General features: G+C 37.7%; 1 protein-coding gene across 7 annotated transcripts in view; it reads left to right on the forward strand.

The window, feature by feature from the left end:
- The window catches only part of SYT14 (synaptotagmin 14), an 88,465-nt gene extending 76,433 nt beyond the window's left edge, over nt 1-12,032 (forward strand). For 6 of the 7 annotated variants that reach the window (XM_083829410.1, XM_083829413.1, XM_083829411.1 and 3 more), the window contains one exon: nt 2,821-12,032. In XM_083829410.1, coding sequence (XP_083685536.1) covers nt 2,821-3,134 — 314 coding nt within the window. In that variant the 3' untranslated portion in view covers nt 3,135-12,032. The remainder of the gene's footprint in view (nt 1-2,820) is intronic. The other variant, XM_083829408.1, reaches the window with a different exon arrangement.
- The last annotated feature ends 8,898 nt before the right edge of the window (nt 12,033-20,930 follow it).

A 20,930-nucleotide genomic window follows, 5' to 3' on the forward strand; every position in this document is an offset into this window, starting at 1 on the left:
GGGGTCAAAAGTTTTACTTTGAATGCAAGAAAGCATCATAGAACATGACACACAACTCTGTAGTAGCATGTTCTGTCTTCTTTTTGGAGAGTAGGTTTCCTGATGACAAAAGTTTCCAAATAACTGCTCTTGTGTGTTACCTTCTGTCATACTTTCTGAAGGACAGGAGAAAGTTTTGATATTCATACTAATAATAGTCCACTTCTGCTTACACATATGTGGGTTTAGAGTTTTCTTTCTAGAAAGATGGAAAGTAATGCACCTTCTAGGTCTGGTAAGACAGTGCACACAATATTGTGGAATCCAAATTTCTTCTGTTGGTTGTTTTGTGCACCCCCACCAAGCAAGAAGAACTTCTTGTAAATTCCTGGACCCAGATGCATGCTATTGCCATTTTCTAACTCCCTGCCAAGTGTATTGTGACCATATGACAGCCTTTCTCTGTGCCATCACTTCCATAAAATGAAAACTAAGGCCCACGAGGTTGATAGTGAAATGCTCTGACCACATTTGTTGTTTGAACAGTCAGTGCTCCAAAATCTTTACTAGTGTTACAAAGTGCATGCACAGGTCAGTTTTCGTTCAGGTCTTGAGAAACTCCAATAGAAAGGGTAGCAATTTTTATTTCTCACAAGCGATCCTTCCGTATCATAGGGATCACGAACCTATGCAATTTTTGTGAAATGCTTCTGCAGCAAATAGAATTGAGTTCTTCGTTTCTGCTTCTTGGTAGTCTATGCTCCTCTGCTGCATATTTTAAATTTTATTTAGTAACTCATTTAGGAACTTATACAAGCAAATAAGCTAAATCCTGCAAGCAGTCAAAGTTGATGATAGAGTCTGTCTTGTTTTCTTTTTGTGACAGTTAATATTTTGTCTGAGAAAAGAAGGATGCTTCTTAGTATCTCTTAACATTTTGTTGAAAAGTTTTTGCACGTTATATGCATGCATGTGTATTTGCACACACACAAGATCCATAAATATATGAATTTTAACAACTGAGATCTTTACATTTAAATAGAGAGACTCATACATGAATTTTGGATGTAAGCATCCCTCACCTTTGGGTAGACTTCAGATTAGTCATTCTTGTGCCCAACTCCTTCTACGCAAGAAATAGTGTTAAAATCATGTAGCTGTAACTAATACCTAAGGGCACAAGAAGCTTAGTTTTCAGGTCAGTGATTTTTCATTTTATTGCTTTTAATGTATAAGTATAACCACCATGTGCAGTTTTTCTTAATATGCTGGAGTTTGCATGAAAAAGCATAAGGGTTGATAAAATGGATACAGCGATTTTAACCCAGTCTTCTGTAACCTGATCGTCTGCATGATTCTTTCTGTGCTCAGTGTGCTTTAGAACCCAGTAGCTGTAAGCGCTAAGATAACCCATTATATAAGCAGTGTAATTTGTAAAGATTACACAAAAACTGCACAAAATTGTCATTTCATGAAATTTTACCCAACAATCCTTTTGTTCAATCCTTTTCCTGATCTATGCTGCTAAGGTTTTGTGTTCTTCCACTCCAGTGAATAGTGTTTCCTCTTAAACTTTAACCTTTGATCCTCTCTCACCCAGCTATTGACATCTGGTCATTATTTCTTTTACTGCTTTCCACCCCCTGTTGTCAGATGGACTGTTCTGTTGTCTAAAACACTTGATAGGTGGACAGGTTTATATAATCCGAGGTGAGTTCCTGTAGACACTAATTGGGTGTTGTCTTTTTCATGCAAAAGAAAACTTGCCAGCAGTAAAGCTATCCACAGCTGCCTACTTTATTGGTTTATAACAGTATATGTTTATTATTTGTGGCACTCTTTAATGCACAAGTTGCATTTATCTCTGATTATGGATGATGGGATTTCAGTGTACCTGCAAAGTGAAATTACGCAGTGTTTCTTTTTACAGAAACTTGAATCTTTTAATAATATTATTCACTATTATTCATGGCAGGAATAAAGAATGAAAAAAATAAAACAAAAAAACAACACAGATTATTTAATAGTGGCATGTTTCTTAAAATAAGTTATAGTTATGACTTCATAAATGCACAACTTTCTGCAGGAGCATGGTTTGATGCTTCTAGTCAAATGAAAATAGAGCTTTAAAAATAAGTATTTATACCCAAATACTAACATTCTGTGTAGGCTAGCCACGTTTACTTGCATCAGCTTCCTAAACGTACTTGCTAAGAGCATTTTAAACAACCATATTGAATTGTGTAAAAATGATTTCTCTAAAGGTATAATAGGTGTATTCCTTCATGAATCTAGAAATTAATTTTCTTTCTATTTTGTAAACTTTCACTTTTGAATGCACTTTGCTATGTTTTGGTCTTTAAAACGAATAAAATAAAGCCCAAAATGAGAACCACATCCATGCAGAGATTATTCTTAAGCATTTCATCCTGGCTGTTTTGATATCATCACTGCATATCAACTTTTTTTTTTCTCTTCATTGTCTTTATTCTACCTCATTCTTATTCTCTGAAAATTCAGTGGTATGCTTTACAGTGTTGTGGCTAGTTGGAGCTTGCTAAGTGTTAATTTAAGTTTGTTTGGAACAAATAAGGGGCTTGATGGGAAGAAGGATCATGAGGTATACCTTTAATTTAACCCATTTACATAGTACTGAAGTTAATTACTTTGTTATTGTGTTTGTACTATTTTGCTTAATTGTCATCTTTTTCATGTGTCTAATCTAATCTGTGTTCAATCAGCCTGGTATACACCATATCCTTGAGAATCTTGTAAATATCTCATTATCAAAAACGTTTGTTCCAAGACTTCTAATATTCTAAACTATGGTTTATTTTTTAGATACATACGTTAAGTTAACACTGCTGAACTCCATGGGGCAAGAGATGTCCAAATGCAAAACTTCAATCCGCCGAGGACAGCCAAATCCAGTATACAAAGAAACCTTCGTTTTCCAAGTTGCACTGTTTCAGCTTTCAGATGTGACCCTCATATTGTCTGTATATAATAAGCGCAGCATGAAACGAAAAGAGATGATAGGGTGGATTTCCTTAGGTCTTAACAGCTCAGGAGAAGATGAACTTAATCACTGGACTGAGATGAAAGAATCTAAAGGACAGCAAGTATGTAGATGGCATACTTTACTAGAATCTTAATGGACGGTACAAAGTGCAGTTGTGGTTCTAAGGGAGTTTTGTCTTTCAAGATGATCACTATTTCTGGTCACAGTCAACAGATTTGTTGTGGAAATGGAAAATGAAAATTGAGATCAACATTCCATCTTAAAGAGTGCACAACATGCAAAATGGCGAGATTTAATATATAATCGTCGTTTAGTATCAGGCACTTCCTTGGTGTTAGAGGAGCCTTGCTATATGCAAACATGTTAGCAGTCCCTCCCCCAGCCACCTGATGCTGTATTCGTTTGAGTTTATTTTGTGTTTTTCAATTCAGTAATATTTTATGTAAGGTTCTCCAAATTGACGTACGCTCCTTCTTGTGTACTTTTTGTAGTGCTCTTACACTGTAGCTTCTGACCTGCCTGCATTCAGATTAAGGGTCAATAATTTGCACTATGAGAAAAAGTTGATGATCTGTGAAGAAAAAAAGTCAACAGCAATGAAAAACACCACCATAAAAACCAAGACCACCAGTGGAGAAGAACATTTAGTAATATGGCATATATGAATATACTGTTGTTTAACACTGAGTTTCTTTCCAGGAGCTTAGTACAATTAAGTTTTCATTTTTGATATCCAGTTGGTTTGAAAAATACTAGCATTTGGGCATCAGGTGAACTTTGACATAAAATAAATGTTTCTTCAGTCTGTGACAGGAACGAGCTCTCTATATGGCATAAATTGGGGTTTTCCCTTTGCCTGTACTTTTGCCTAATCCAAAGAGACCAGATCATTAGTTTGGTCCCTTCCAAATCTCCTTAGACAGGTTGTACTGTAAAACTATGTAACTTTCTGTTGAAAGCACCTCCTGTATTCGTGTATTCCAATGTAGGAAGCTCATAGAGCACGATTTTACTAAAATATTTTTTCGTTAAAAAAAATTTGATATGTATTTCTTTAAAATGTCAGCAGTTGGAAGTTAGGTTGAAAGACTGAAGGAAGTGGAAGCAGTTGAACTGCTCAGAATGAATGAGAAATATTGTGACTTCTGTTAGAATAGACATTCGTTTGAGTCTTTTCTGAGCTGTGTTAGGGATTACTGTATGCCATTTGTTGGAAGTACAGGTCAGACCAGAATTTTTTAACTTTCTTCTTGGAGAAGACAACATTAGTGAGTTCTTTGTTTTCGTTTTTGGTTTTTTTTTTTCAGTGATTGGCCAGCAAAAGAATTAATATTCACACCCAACATAGAAATTTTCTTTGCTTATATTCAGGTTGGGAACAGCAGCTTTCAAACAACAAAAGGAGCCACAGTATCACAAGAAAAGTTTACTATCAAATGAACACTTCTGGCTTCCACTGAAATTAGGGAAATATCTGTGCTTCTGAGATTCCGATTTGTCCCAAATATTTTAACTGGAATCACACTAACTGTCCGACTGCTGAATCCAAGTCAGATTACTGAAACTGTGGATTATTGAGTAAACGTTATTTTTTTAAACGCTTCCCAATTCAAATACTCTCTTTGCCTGTAGTGATGTTTCATTTAAAATTTTAATTATTGCTGTATGGAAAGCAAGCAAATTTGTTTTCCTTATAAATGATGGTGATGTCTTACTGTTTTTTAGCACTTGGTGGGTAGAAGACAGAAGTTTTGGATACTATTAAGAGAATTAGTGGTAGCCTAGAACATTCTCATTAGGACATTTTTTTTTTCCTCTCAGATTTCTTTATAATACCTTTGAACAATCCTGGCTTTAGGGTACACGGTCAAGTACAGTGAGATTGGAGACAGTGACTATACTATACTAAAGAAATTTCATGTGGTTCTCAAATTCTCATAGTACTTAACAAGTTCACTAGGGCCTTTTTAAAGACTACTGTAATTCCACTTCTTATTTTATTTGGTGCCTTCTGAAGGGTTTATTTGCAGAGCCAGGTTTTCAGATTTAAAGATTAACAGGCCTGATTTTTAATCTGTTATTACATTGCTGCTTCATTTACAGAAGCTTTATTTATTAAATACAAATAATCCAAAAACTCTTTAACCAGGAATGATCTTGCAGTGCTACAAGTTGTCTCTTTTAATCCTTTTTGTTGCTCGGTTTGTAAAACGTAATGTTGAGTGTAGAATTTAATAATAATAATAATAATAATCAACATTAATTTTATATGCATAAGGAAAATTCTCAGATTTTCCCAATCCTTATAGCTTTCCTATAATAGAAACTGTCTTAGAAGCTGATCAAAAGCAACTTTTCAATGGACGTGGAAGTGTTTTTACTCATTCTGTTTGTGGATGTTTGAATGCTCTTTCCTAAAGCTGAAACTTATCTCTTAATGGTTGTCTCTTTGTACAGATTTTGATTTAAAATAATTTACAGTTTTTAACAGTAGGAACTGAGGAAGTTAATTCCAGTGGAGGGTATATTTAACATTGCCATTGAAGAAGTGAGTTTGGAAGGTGCAGCAAGTAACCTCTTACAGAATCCAAACTAAACTAAGTGTCATGATTTGGGTTTATGTTTGTGGGTTGCATTGCTTCAGTTTTACATCTAATTATTCAGATTTCGAAGACACTGAAACCTTAATTTAGTCATAGCAGAGATTTAAAATAATCTGTGTCGGGCACATTTGGGAAGAAGAATGTCTTTCTAGATTATGCGACTTTTCCCACAGTAGTAAGGTCCAGTTTGTGCTTCGCAGAAGAGGGTTTGCTTTATTTGGATTTATTCTGTACAAAGGCTGGAAACTGAATGTGTAAAGAATGGAAATGAATGTTTAATTTTCAGGCAGTAGAATATGGATTTTCCATGCAAAACCAGTCACACCAATAATTGGATTCACCCTGGGATTTTTATGAATTAGTTACAGTATCAGTAGCTGTCATGTTGTTCTTTCTTTGTAGATCCCATTCTTATGCATTGTTTGTCATTATATTCTTCTTACTGCTTTATGCGAACCGATACTTTCCTATCTGAAATCTGCCTTAGATGCAGAAGCCCCCATAGGGGCTTAAGCATATAGTGCATTTTGGTGCATTAACTGAAGTCTCAAGCATGGAACAGAATTTCTAAAGAACAAAGTGTTTGAAGCAAATTAGAAAGAGACAGTTATATTTTCCTCAGACTTGTCGGTGCATTCTTCATAGTTTTTTGTTGCTTATTTTTGTTCAAAAGTACAATTAGTACTTGGAAGAGTTTATCAAATTATCTAATTACTTTTCTGTGTGCCAATACACCATGTAGAGATTACAATTCTTGAATTAGTTTTCTGACAGTGTAGCCTTAAATAATTGTAGAACAGTGAAGTTCTTACAGATTCTATTCTGGAAAATATTTCATTCTTTCTGCATGTAATCTATTTGCTTTAATGTTTAGAATATTTCACATAGGTGTTCTCAAAGGTAAAGTCATCTTAAGGTATTATAGCTATGAGGAAAGGTGGTTAATTCCTTTCAGTATGTGGTATGGGCAAGGTTGCGATCTGTACAGACAAGTATGAAATCACTGTGCAGGACTATGAGAGGGCCCGCAGTCTGTGTAGGACATTGCTGTCTCCCACATATGTGGAAGCGTGGAGTAAGCAGAGCCACGCTTCTGCTCCCTGCTCAGGAGGGTGGCACTGGTAGGATTCAAAGCTTGGTCCCTGTGGTGCTTCCCATGCTCAGGACTTAGGGGACAGCTACGCAGTGACCAAGCAGCGAGTCTGAGTGTAAAGGCAGAAGTTAGGCAAGGTGTGATGAATTCAATTCATGTATGAATTGAATACAGATCGCTCTTACACGTATAAATTCTAACAAAAAGGCTGTGGTAAAATCAGAGAATGATGTTTGAGGGGAAGCCTCTTGGCCTGACCATTTCAATGTGAAACTGCCAACACATTGCCCTTTCATTTAACCAAGAGTTGTATTAAGCTCTTATTCATCACACTTTTCTGGAGGAAAAATGGCTGTCTTGTCTAAAGCAGGTTTTAATATTATGGCTTGTCCAGCTGCAAGGCAGACTGACTTCCTCCTTGAGCTGAATTCTCAGTAAAAGTTCACCATTTATTTAACTCTCCCACCGATGTGCATGCATACCTCCCATTAACGTTAATAAGAGGAACCCATGGGCATCAACAGGAGTGGGGGACCTGACCCTGGAGGTTTTATGTGTAATGGGATCAGTAGAGTAGGGCAGTGGTACAGCGGGGCACCTGCAACATGATCAAATGTGATTCCAACTGTGAATGGACGTTTAAAAAAAAATAAAAATATCAGGATACTTAGTTATTTAATCATTATCTCTTATTTTTGTTTCTTCTGTTCCTCAGCTTGTGGAAATGCTTGAACATTAAAAATGTTAAAGCAATCGTCAAACATCTTGATTGCTTTAACTGGAATATTCAGCAAAGTTATTGTTAGAACAAGCTGTCAAGAATGCTCTGTATTTTTGTTCTGTTTAACTCAGCTGCTGGATTTTGTAGTGCTTCACAGCTGGGTTTCAGACTACTTTGTTCTGGTGGTAGTTTTTGAAGGGGAAGTCATAGGAGCATTCGCTTGTCAGTGAAAGAATTCCTGACAAAGCGACGTCGTCTGAGAGTGAGGGCGCTAAAACGAGAGAGGGCCTCACACTGAGGTAGCTGTAGTGACTCCACTTCCACTCGAGGAGCCTTGCGGTCCTTGGAGGGCCCTACTCAGAGAAATGGTGGTGTGTGCTTTGTGGGAGCTCATACATCTGATGCTGCACGTGCTGCTCTGTGTGGGAGCCCCTCAGCTGCTAACCTAGCGTATTTTATAGACATAAGAAGGGTAAATAAGTGTTTATGTGCAAGGTGAGTACAAACTGGCCTACAGTGATGTGGATTAGTTTAGCCTTAAGAACTTACCACTGCCCCTCCTTAATTGCAAGCAGGGTTTCTTCCTTTCTGCAGACTATGCAGAAATCTTATGCACCCAATGTATCTGTTTATATTATGCCTACCTGCATAAGGCACGATTAGATTAACGGTAGCAAGCTTAGTTTGTATTTGACGTGGTGTGACTGAATTAATAAATTGGTCTGATACGTGCTGGGCCAGGTTTTGCTGCACAGGGTTTTGCTGATATAATAGAGAATAAGATCTGTATGGGGAGGAATGTGCCAGGAGTTAGGAAAGTGGGTAGTATTGCTCCTTTAGGAATGAAGACCAGGAAACAACTATGTCCAGAAAATGGGCAAGGCTAGCCTAATAGCAAGAAGCGTTCATTCACTTCCTTGGAAGCATTTACTGGTTGAGCTGGTACAAAGCCTCCAAAAGCTGCCTGTCTCTGAGGAGCCTACTCAGGAGAGCAGAAGCAGTACTACCATACCACTGAAGGAATACCTCATGGACATTCAGGGATGTAATTAATGTCATCCTTTTTGTCTTATATCTGAGGACAGGAGTCTTGCCCTTTTTATCGAGTTAATTCTTTTTCTGTGTTTTGCAAATCCTGTGGACAGTCACTGCATGCCTAGGGTTTAAAGTGGATTGCTTTATAACTTTTGTTTCATTTCCAAAGCATGACTCTGAGTGAATTTTCAGAATTAACTAGAAGCATTATCATAGCTTTAAGATGTAAGGTAATTTCTAGGCCATAGTGCAAGCAAGGAGCAGGGCTTTGAACAAATTTTGATGGTGAATTTTGCAAATGGCTTATTATGACATTTTAAGAAAATTTCTAAGCGGTTGAATGTATTAGGGAATATTTACAAAAAAAAAAAAGGAAATAGAGCAATGATCTTTTTTACTATACAGCTAGTTTGCTGTCCTTTCCAGTAAACCACAAGGTTCATTAGTGCTCCGTACTGTTTTGTTTATGATAACAGTTTTTAATGTGATTTTCATGACAAAGTGTAATTAGTGAAACCTTTTATTCAATTTTCCCTTTCTTTGCTTTTTTTAAGGAGAGATTTCTCCTTATATAGTATATATACTTTCTTACAGAGCTTTCTTACCTATTTTTCTATAAGATGATTTAACATTGTAAAATTAAATGCTCTATGAGCAAGCTATATCACTGTTACACAATCTAAAGTGCTAATATAATGACTAAGGGCCTGAACCTACTGCCTTTTACTCGGGTCTTGGTTTAACTGCACTTTCTTCGTGTTGGGCAGAACCTTTCCCCATAAGCAGTTCCATCCATTTCCCTGAAGTGACTCAGGGAAAGGTACAATTAACGCGAAGAAGAGTGGTAAAACTGAGCCTCCTCTCCATTCTTAGTGGGACATCTGTCATGAGTAAAGGCTGCTGGCTCTGTCCCAAAAGTGTAGTTATAGATTATAGTTCCCTTGATCTTCAGTAATTTTGAACTTGTTTTCTGGTGACTATAAGCTAATAACTGATGGTAGTGAATACGAATATTGAATTGTGCTGTTATCAGCAAGATTATTAAAATGTGTTTCACATTTTAATTCATCCTCTCATTGGGATATAAGGAATTGGGTTTGTGAAGCATTTTATTGCATAGAGATAGCACACATTCACCGCATTTTTAATAAGTGTATGAAATATACGGTATGTAGCATTTTCTTGCTTACTTTTATACTGCCTGTATGCCACCGATGCACTCGGTGCCTTGTTTCTTTTGTACAAGACCAATATGTAGAGAAACTAATGTTATCACGTGTAAGCAATGTCACTGCAAATCAGAAGATGTCTTAACCCGGTGATTCCTAGTACAGGAGGTTTCAAATGGCAGTTCGGTTTGACACAATGCATTTCTTTGAGTTTTTAGCTTTCCCCTTCCCTTCCTCATCCTGCCTCTCCAAGAAACCTCCTCACACGACTGTTTATTCCTATCTGATTCGTGTGTCTGATCTAAGTCACATGGTGTTAACCAAAGAACCAAGTCTGTTTCGAATTCTTCGGACAAATATTGTTTGGACTTGCTGTTACTTAAAGACAGAAATGACATAACGGATCTCTTTGAACAAATATAAAATAGGCTTCTGTAAATGTGACTCGCAGCTGAGAATTCAAGATACCTCTTTTCTGACTGGTCGTGCATTATTGTGTCGGTAGCAATGTGTTTGATTTATATTTCTTTGTGTATTTTAATCAAAATCACATCAAAAATATAAATCAGTGCTGTCAAATTAGCTTATTTTACTCATTTTATACATATATCTGAAGTGTGCAACTTTGAGAACAGATTCAGCTTTTGTGTCTGAAGCCCTGATAGTATATGATAACTGTCTAGCATATGCTGGTCTTACGGAAACAGACTCATGCTGCATTATACATACATTTCCTACTAGTATCCTCTTCATTGTATAATTTATGGAATATAACATGGTTTTCAACTAATGTTTCAACTTGAAATTCCTTAAAATTCAGTGCATGTATAGCCTTAAACATTTTAAGACACTAAGCACAGTTTTAAAGGGAATAGGTTATATTTGCAAGTCCTGTTTAGAAATCAGAGAATTATTTTTATATGTCAATCAAAGATCATCGAAAATGGGCATATTAAAGTCATGTTACCAACACTGCTCCTAATTATATGCATTTATAAAAAGCATTTTGGCGGAACTTTTTAGACGTGAAACATCACTGCTCATTTTCTTTCTTGAATTTGCTGATTTTGTTTTCATGCTTTCATTTCTGTACAGAATCTTGGAGCCTATAAAGCAATGCCCGTGACTGAATTTTCCCTCTTTTAGAATTTCTTGAGCTTCTCTTCTGTTTTGCTGTGCTTTTAATTTGAATAAGCAGTAATTAAAATTCTCTATTTATTTATTTATTTATTTATTTATTTATTTTTATGTTTTGACAGTAAGAAAGAGTGAATGACTGTTTTCAACTGTTTACGTGGCTTATTAAATTCTTAAGACTTCATTTGAAACTGTCATTATAATCCAGATGAAGACATACCTTTCATGGCGTTTCAGTCCACAGCAGGTGAAGACAGAGTTCTGGCAATGAATGTACAGATCTGCATATTGGGTGTCAAATTGTAAATCCCCAGAGGGATTTATAATTATGTGTCACATTGTACCTACAGCATCTCCAATTGTGTGATGTCAGTTACATCTTGTTTTGTTTCCTTTGTTATTAACTAGCAAAAAAAACCCACCCCAACACCCTACTTTTATCATTTTATGCTAACATATATTAATCTTGAGGGTTTCCAGTGTATCAGATTAGTTAGTGTTGTCAGCTGTCTTTCTGTTTAAAAAAATAATAATAAAAAGCTGGTCTTTCAGCATATGCATTCCATTACTATTCTTATTTTGGGGAGAGGCAAACTGCCACCAGCTATTTGTAGTTGTATTTACCTGTACAGCACAGGTAACTTTAATTCCATATTAGTTTGATGAAAACATGCTATAGTATATTTTCAAAGTATGGATCTGTCACAACATTAAAATAATCATTTTACGTACCTGAAGCTTTGCAGCTGTGTTTTTCTATTTTGTTTGCTCTCTCTATTTGTATTGATTACTCTGTGAAACGTGTTTTTGTCAGTTTTGGGACTGGAATGGATATTCTTTGGTTAATTCAAACTACTTTCTGTATGTGGAATCAGCTTTTTGCATGTGAACTTAATTGTTGGAAAGTATTTGAAAAAAAGGAAAAATTACCTTTAAAACTGGTTGTTGTCACTTTCCTTTGGAGTTAATTAGATCTTAAACAAATGTAGTAGACTTCACTGTTTAGGAGATACTAACGCTTGGACAACTGTTTGAACTCCTGTCAGCATTAAAAGAAAACCAATAATTTTGGCAAGCTAACTAATCCTCTCCCTAACATACTTCTTGGCTCTGTTTCCAAATTTCCTAAGTTTCCCCAATTCCCTCTCCATTTCTCACAGTCTTTGTTGATGTCATGAATCTTCTACTTAGAGAAATTTAAATTAACCAATGTGATAATGTTCTGACAAATATGATGTGTATATTGGCAAATAAAGACACACTCAGGTGATAATTCTGATTGACTTTGGAAATTGGCTTTATGCAGTTTTCTTCTGGGGTCATCTTTGATTGTGTCTGCTTCTTTGTCCCACGTGCCTTTCTCAGAAGGGATCTCATCTAATGCGCCTAACTTCCACTTTCAAAGGAACAGGTAGGGTGAAATAATTGAAGGTTGATTTAAACATGAAATAAGTAACAATTCTAATTTCACTGTGACCCAGCTTAGATCTTCTATACTGTCCTCTAATGATTTTTGTAGTACATGCTAGAAAAAAGCTTTCTGGGCCCTCATGGCAGGTCTGCTTTAGGATGTGCCTGGATATGTGTACATTTTAATAGGTATTAGCATACACAGAAAAAAAAAAAAAAAGAATTGTTACAAAATTAAAGCATATTTTCCTACCCTAAAGCTAGGAAGGCATAAGAGAAAGAGCTTCTAGCATTTCTTCCCATTTCTGCAGATGAAACGAGCATAGCCCAGTGACTTTTACAAGATGAAACTAGAGAGAGTGGTATGTTTATTGCTGTGTGATCCTGATCATCTGGACCCATCTGTGCAAATCCTAGGATTTCTACAAACAAGATAATGTGGTACTTGCTGGTGTTAAGGCTGGCATTTTCAAAAGACTATACACTTAAAAATAACTTGTCATTCCATATGGAGACTGGTACATACTTGGTACTTAAGAAACTTCAAGAAGAGCATTTGTTTTGTGTCCATATTATTTAGAAGATGTCATAAGACACTTGGTACCCTTGTATGTAACGAAAAAAAAAAAAACAACACAAATGTTTTTCTCCAGATGATGCAAGATCTATTAAAACTTGAATATATGAACTATCAGATATTTGTTTAAAAATTGAGGATTTATGAAGCTGTGAAAACATGGTAGAGTAAATGAAATGTGTAGTCAGTATGGTAGTACTTGTTCACTGTTTATGAACAGCCATTTTCTACTCAAAGATAGCAGTGAAGAAGAGTTAATACACCCTGTGAATCAAATTCAGCTTTCAGCTGTATGTGTGGCACCTTTCAGTCTGCTATGTTTCATGTACGTAGCTGAGCAGAATTAGGTGTAATGCTCCTCGTTGCTAAATAGCTTTCCGTGCAACAGTAATTGCTTCAGACAGAGCCAAATTGCATCATTTCTATGCAGATGCACCTTTACCTGTCAAAGGTTTTCTCTGAATAGTCGTCTTCGTGTGGCAAATTCCACATTAGATAGTATTTTAAAATCACTTAGAAGTCACTAGTTACTTGTTTCCCAAAACTCCTGTGGGTAAGGGCTATTTATCATTTTTCCTGCTAAAATTTGTAATCTTCATTTTCTCTCTGGTGTTTTTGTTTCTACAGTCCAGCAGTGTGAGTCTAATTTAGTGCTTGCTTCATATTAGACATTTCATTTTACTTGTAAATTACTCCACTATCCCAAAATTCATGGGAGCAGTACTAAGGCATTTTGTTACCTGCTAATCGTTTTGAGTAGCTACATTTCAGCATAGGGGTCTAAAAATTTTGGCTGTTGCATCAGCTTTAAGAATAGTAAGGATAGAAGGAAGCAAATAAGCCTAAAAATGCTCAAATTAAATAAATTATCATCAAGGAAGATCATGCAACAAATCATCTGGGGGTTAGATAAATGATTTAGTATTAAATTCAAAACCTAATAGGTTTGTGTGTTCTGAGTGTAGTTTACAGTGGTTTGTTTTCCACTTAATTAGAAGCCTTACATTTCATCTTATTAATAATGAAAATCCTCTTGTCAATTTGTGTAAAATCATGTTGAACTAATATGTATATTTTAGAGGCAGAATAAAATCTCCCCCCATAGCCTTTTGTATTATTTCATTTCATTATGCAAAAAAAAAAAAAAAAGACATTCTCCTTTAATTCTGTTGGTGCAAAATAAGAAAACTCTGTCTTCATTGCTGTTAGCGAAAGTCCTTATTTCAAGAACCACGATGAAGATGGTTCAACCTCTGTAGCCCACTGTTTACAAGTAAATGTTAGCTCTACAGAGGGATTAAGAATACCAGACCAATTCATCTCAACAAATAATAAGGGTATAAAAGATTGTAATTGGTCAGTAATCAAAGCTTAAATTATTATATCTTGTCATATCAGTTCTGTTGCAGTGGCGTAACAGTTAAGAAAGGGCAAATCTGCCAAAGGAGACAAGATTTGTATCCCATTTGTTTTTTGGAGTCAAGAACACATTTCCCTGACATCACAGCATTCTCAGCTGCTGATGCCGGGACCTAAAGTGCCAGTAGACTAAAATGTCAGTCACACAAGCCTTTGCTAATTAATGCCTTTACCAGAAAATGTCTGGCGTTCTTAGGAAATCAGGGAGATATAGAACATAGGCATCATTCATATTTATTAAAAGAAAAAAAAAAAAAAAAAGGAGGGTGAGGGGGAGGTATTTAATCAGCCATTTAACAAAAGCTCCAAAGCAATCAGCGAGGCTAAAGGTCATGAAAAAGTAGGTCTAAGCCCCAGTGGCAAACCATCACACAAGCTTGTTGCAATTTTCTGAGACAATATCAAACACTTAGGAGCACGCAAGCCAGGCCAACAGGCTAAGTAACAGCATTAACCGTTCAGTCTCTCCCATCTGTTACGCATGCAGCCAAGCTGACAGTTGGGATGGAGTACTTCTATGTATTTCTGTCATCGACAGAGCTGGTGCGTATTGTAGAGTAGTAGCATTGCTTGGGAAATAGCAGTCAGGCTGTTTCCAGCACCTTGAGCACACCCTTTAATAAATCAGGATGAGAGCAAGACCAGCAACTTGTATTTGTTGGTCTAAGTGTGGGACTGGGAGGTGGGGATCCTCTTTAATTCCCCATTTGATGCAGACACGAGAATGCTTTTCTGCTTATGCTTCAACGTACTGAATGTGTATGCTGAATGCCTCAGCTATGCAGTCTTTTTGTCAATATCAACAAACCACTGAAGGATCAGAATAAGCCAAACAAGATTTTAAAACAGTTTTCAGTGAGGACACTTCACCAGTATGACTGGATATGAGCTTAAATGAATACTGGTGCCAGCATAAGGAGGGGAGTGGAAGTGCTCAGCTGGAGCAGAGTTGTCCTTCCCCTGGTAATCCACACTTAGCTAAATGTCATCCTGTAGCTACCACCTTAAAAAAAAGAAAAGAAAACACAACTGTTATGAATATGGAGGCATTTTGCATTGATGACTGTTGCCTGCAAGGAATTTGTCCAACCATTTCTCATCTTCGAAAAAAATCCTGTAAAACTTGAGAAGTGAGATCCACAGGGGCAGGCAGAACTGATTCTAAATATCACTGAAATACCGCAGAGAGTCCTTTTGATGGGATAGAAATTGCTACTTGGTTCTGGTATAATTCAGCCTTTCAAAAAATCAATTAGAAGATATATGGGAATGTCACCATCTAAAATGACATACATTTAACACATTTGATGTTATTTTGGGGGTTCTCCTAAACCTCCAACAACAATCCCTCTTTTTTTCTGTTTTTTTTCCCCCCTCCTTCCACCCCCAGACCACTTGTCCCAACCCGCTTCAAGGACATAGATGGCCCTGAGGCATTTTCTGACAGGAGTCGCTGTAGAAGGATTGCTGATAGCTGCGCTTGGACCCTGGGAGAGCCCTTTGAGAGAAAGGGTGGTGGTGCATGACCGATGTGGGAGCACCAGAAAGCTGAGAGATGGTAATAGCTGCAGGTAATTCAAAAGCAGACATTTCCAGACCGTTTATAAAGGATGCTGGTACCCAAGCCACCGCACATCTCACACGCAGATTTGCTCCTCCACTTCGTTTTTGGCTTTTCTGTGGAATGGATTGATTCACCCTTAGGCAAGCGTTTCGCTGCCAGAAATATTTCACGGAATTGTTCTTCTCTTAGTGCATATCCCACCCTCTCTAATTATGCATAACATTTCACTGAAAGCTTTCTCAAAAGGTAGACATGCCGCATAACATCTATTATATCAAGAGCCTGAAGACCAGAATACACTTACCCTGTTCATTGTCATTCTGGGCAATCCAAATTAAACATCCCCAGTAAATGCTGCACTCCAAAGAACAAAAGCCGTAAAACGATTCAATGAATTTTTATCACATATAACCACTGTGAGATAAACGCTTCTGCCTTGCACAAAAAATAGCGGTGTCGTTTATGTGAGGAGTGGATTTTAAAAACGTTACAACATCGTAATGGTATGTACTTAGATCTTCAGCCTTCACTGGTATCCACTAGATTTCTCATCAAGTTACTGCACATAATCTTACCTGGTTTCTTTTCTGGGTACGATGTAGAGTTATGCTTTTCACTTCAAAGTGTATATTGAAACATTTTACAAATACTTATTGTAGCCTATGGTCCTCTGTCAAGTGAGTGGATTGATAGTCTTAACCTAACCCTGAAATGAGCCAGTTTGAAGATGAAGCCTAGAAAGTGCTTGGCAGTTCAGGACACTGCTGCACACCAGTTTAAAGGAGGAGACAGATACATTGATCCTAATTTAATAGGAAAATTTTCAGGTAGGTAGTAATGGAGCTGGAATATGGCCAAAGCCTTGAGTTTAATGAGCCTACCCTTATAAAATGTTTTACAGGATCTTTAATGAAAGCAAACAAATGAGATCACAGCTTCATCTCTTCTGCAGCAGAGAGCAGAAAATGCTCATTTCCCTCTAGAAATACCATGCTGCCTATCATCAGGCTGGGGCATTGAAAAAATCTGCCACCAGAAGCATTTTCTGAACAGCCACGATATCAATGTGTTGACCTGTAGGAGGAGTAGCTGGCTCATGTATTTTAGCCATAATGCTCCTACAGATACTGAGAAATAGCCTCTAAACAAGTGAAGAAATCCTTAACTGATTTGAATTGAAGTACATCGTTGTGGGGTTTTTTTTGTTTGTTTTTGTTTTTAAATCTCAGAAATATTGCAGATTTGCAGAAAGATTTCTGATAAGTTTAAGCTCTTCAGATATCATGGACAAGATGAAGGTCTGTAGATCTGCAGCTTCCCATAGACAGGATTTTCTATATCCATCAGTTCTTTAGGATTTTTTAATAAATTTATTTCCAAATATAGCGAATTGTTGGAGAAAAAGAAGTATGACCATAAGAGTCCTTGGCAGCATAAAAATGAAGGAAAATGCTTTGCGGATACTGGAATTGCTTAGCTTGAAACTCTCTGTGTGAAAAGAACGGTGTCAGCCTGCTAACCCCCCAAATGTAAGTTACTGTACGTACAGAGGGGGTCACGTTCAGTTATTTTAAACCACCTTTACTGCGTGATGCTTTATCAACTGAAACAGAAGTCACCTTAAAAGCAACAGCCTCTAAAATGCATATGAAGGTGTTCACTTCACAGATTTAAAAACTATGAAAGTCCAGCTTTATACGGGTGCTTAAATCTTTCAATGTGGAATTCAAAGCGCGGATGCGTTACGCTGCTTCGCACCAGGAGGGCCCCAGAGCAGCACACACAGGCCACAGGTAACTGGCTTGGTCGCTTTCGTTGATGAAAATGCATAAAGAGTGAATCCATTCATTTAGATTTTGTGAAACTCTCTGATAAAACTATATTGTTGCTCACTTAGCAGAAATAGTAGTTTGTTTCTTCAATTACACATTTACTTCTGTTCTTAACCTCATGGTGGATGTGTAGTTCCTAGCACACAGACCGAGAGGGGCCTGGCACCCCGAGGATCAGCGAGCGCTCAGGAGCTGTCACAAGCCTTGATGCTGACACCTGCATGTGGAATTGCTGAGGTGCTACCGGGTAAATCCGACTGCTGCTGCTTGGTACCGTGCTGCAGCGTGTAGTGGCCCCAGGAATGAATCCCAGTTCCGAAATCTGCGTTCAAATTTATATATTTAACTTTGGGCTTTTACTGAAGTGATCACTTCCTCTGTACAAGTATACTTTGAAACATGGTGTATGTTCTGTATTACCAGGATCAGATCTGGGGAGAAAAAAAGTCAACTGTGTTTAAAAACACATACACTATATAAACTGAATAAGAAACTTAATTGTAGTGCCCAGCCTGATTCCCTACGTTCCCTAATTCTTTCCCTGTGTACTTAAAAGCAAACAGAGAGCAAAACCTGGGCAAGTGGTTAATTCTTTCAAGATGACACAGACCTGAGATCCAACTAAGTAATACTCTTGCTTTTATATTTGATTTTTGGTTTGGATTATTCAAGGATATTTATCCTTCTCTCTTGGAATAATTTTGTTTTTGGAATAATTTCAGACAACAAACCAACAAACGCTGTCTGCAGTTTAACGTACTGTGACCCACTCTGGCTCCCAGAATAATTTCTCCTACCAATTTATTTCTCAATCGTTGGCTATGCTCTTATGTTTTTTTGTTTTTTTTTAACTCCTTTTCTGCCTCTCAGATTAGAAATTGCTGCCTAGATGTTTTTGTTGAGGACCTTTTATTTCTGATTTACTGTGCTTCCCTAAGTGAAGAAATTGCTCTCTTATTGCTGCGGAGTCGTAAGAAGCTGCTAATGCTTTTTGAGAGCAGAACCACACACAGGAGGCTCGTATAATTTTCTTTGTAATTGAATGTTATATTTCTCAGCATCCAGATTTTTAGCTGTTGGGATTTATTTTTTAAGATGATATATCCTTCGGAGGCTGAGATGTCCTTATGTTAAAGAAAAGCAGGGCGTATTTCGCTAGCCCTTACTAATGACTTGCTCGAGCCCGTTACCGACAGCAAGCCGCCCATCCAGCTCGGGGTGATCTTGGGTAACCTTGCACAAACTTCTCCCAGGCCTGCAGCAGAAACTTGGCCCCCTGCTTCTGGCGGCGTTCGAGTTGGGCTGGTCCCTCTCGGCGTGGTGCCCTGCTACGTTTCTCTGAGGCCGTTTCTGTCTCTGGACTGGTTGAGTTTTTATTCACGGGGCTGGGCTTTGCCAGCTTTATTTGGGCTGAGCGGTCCCGTTGTGCTCAGTGACACTGCTCACAGAGGGAGGTGCGCCTGGGGAACGGGGCTGGTGTGGCAGCGGGGCGAGGAAAGTCCTTGTGAGAAGCAGAGAGCCTGGGTGACAGAGAGCGATGGTGAACGGGAATGTGTCGAGCAGAAGCAGATGTAGGAAGGAAACGAATCTTTAACTCATTATCGTGGAACAGTAGCCAAGTTAGAGCTCAAAAACAAACAAACAAGCAAACAAACAAGCAGAAAACTTTGGAAGTTTAAGATGATATCTAAATTTTATTACAGAGTTCCTGTTATAGCTTGATTGCAATGACAAAATAAATCAACTGAATAACTGAGCCGAAGCTGATCATTATTCAGTTTTTCTTGGTGGTTTGATGGATGAACTGATAGTGAAGTTTAAAAATCTCTCCTTTTAGCAAAAAAAAAAAAGTCTCTGTTCAGCTCCTGGGTGCATGCTTGAGAAGGGCAGCATATACGGTGTCTTTATTATTGCTTCTGAAGGTGACGGCAGGTGTGGATGTAGGCACTGTACTGAGTATCAATACCATACTGTATCAACACTGTAGGTAAAGTGGAGATATAGAGTAATACACAAGCACTTCCCCATATCTTCCTTTTTCTATTTTTTTTTTTTTAATTTGAGGACTTGTGTACTCCATTGAAATCGCAGGTGTTGCTGCACAATTTTGTTTAAACAACAGCAATCGCAAGTCCCCAGCCACAACTCACCCAAGCTAGAAAACTGCTGCCCTGGGCTCTGCGGGGCTTAGCTCAGGCATCCCCCCAGCCCCTGGGGCTCTGATGTATTCCAGGACCATCCATGCATCATCCACCTGGGACTGCACCACCCTCGCAGTAATGAGTGCTCCCAAAAAACACAGCATGAATGAAGGGCGCCTTTCAGTCCTAGAGGAAGAACCGCTGCTGTGAGTAGTGGCGCTACCGCTCCTAGCCCCGACGAGGACACATGTTGCAGAACGGATTGCTAAATGAAAATCAGAATAACTTCATGTTTTTTATGCTACTTTTCAAGTAAAAAGAATAATCACTTTCTGTAGCACCATCTAAATAATTGAACGTCGATGCTAACAGAATATCTGTCCAAGGACAGTCAAAATCTGCCACATTTGCTTTTGCAATGACAAATTGTGCAGAGGAGTGCTTTTCTTGTAAATGTCTCTGATCTTACATTAACCCTCTCATTACTTCCATTGGTTTTCTCACCTCAATTTCATTTGCACCAGACTTCTTTTTTTCTCACTTTTCTTGGTTGCAAGGTTAACTTATACCATATGAGTATTTTATGTTGTTTTTCCCTGATTGTAAGAGATGGCCTTTCACTTAACTGTTAAATAATAGGTTGGAGTCACTGAACCAAAAGGGTTTTATTTATTTATTTTTTAAATAATACTTTGACTCTGCACTGCTAATTGAAAAATAAATAAAGCCCTGTACATTTTGATGAAATAGATCTGATTTTGTTTGCTTGCTTTTAAAGATCAGTAATGCTGAAGTCTGAAGACCGGAGCACAGACAAGGAGACTGGGAGACAAATGGATGAAGCCGTGTTAGTAAGCGTTGATCTGAATGCTGTAAGTCTTGGGATGAAAAAAAAAAATTCAGTCCAATAAGAAGTTCTACATCAAAATATGGTATTTCCTATTAAAACTGTAATTTGTGGCGCTAGCCCAGCAAGCCTGTCTTTGGGAAGATGTCCCCAGAGCACAGAAGTGAGTGGCTAATCCATTCCCACCTGAAGTGTCCTGCTGGAAAAAGCGTCTGGTGGGCACTCAATGAATTATAGGCTTGAGAAACAACCTGGCAGTGCCAGAGACCATGAACCAGAACAAAACTTCCACTAATGCAGCCTTTAGTGTCTTAAGTAGGTACTTGGCTGCCAGTCAGTATTAGGCGTGCTGTAAAGGGACTTTCTAAAAAAAAAATCTGA

The sequence above is a fragment of the Anser anser genome, assembly GCF_964211835.1.
Source record: "Anser anser genome assembly, chromosome: 3".
NCBI classification, from domain to species: domain Eukaryota; kingdom Metazoa; phylum Chordata; class Aves; order Anseriformes; family Anatidae; genus Anser; species Anser anser.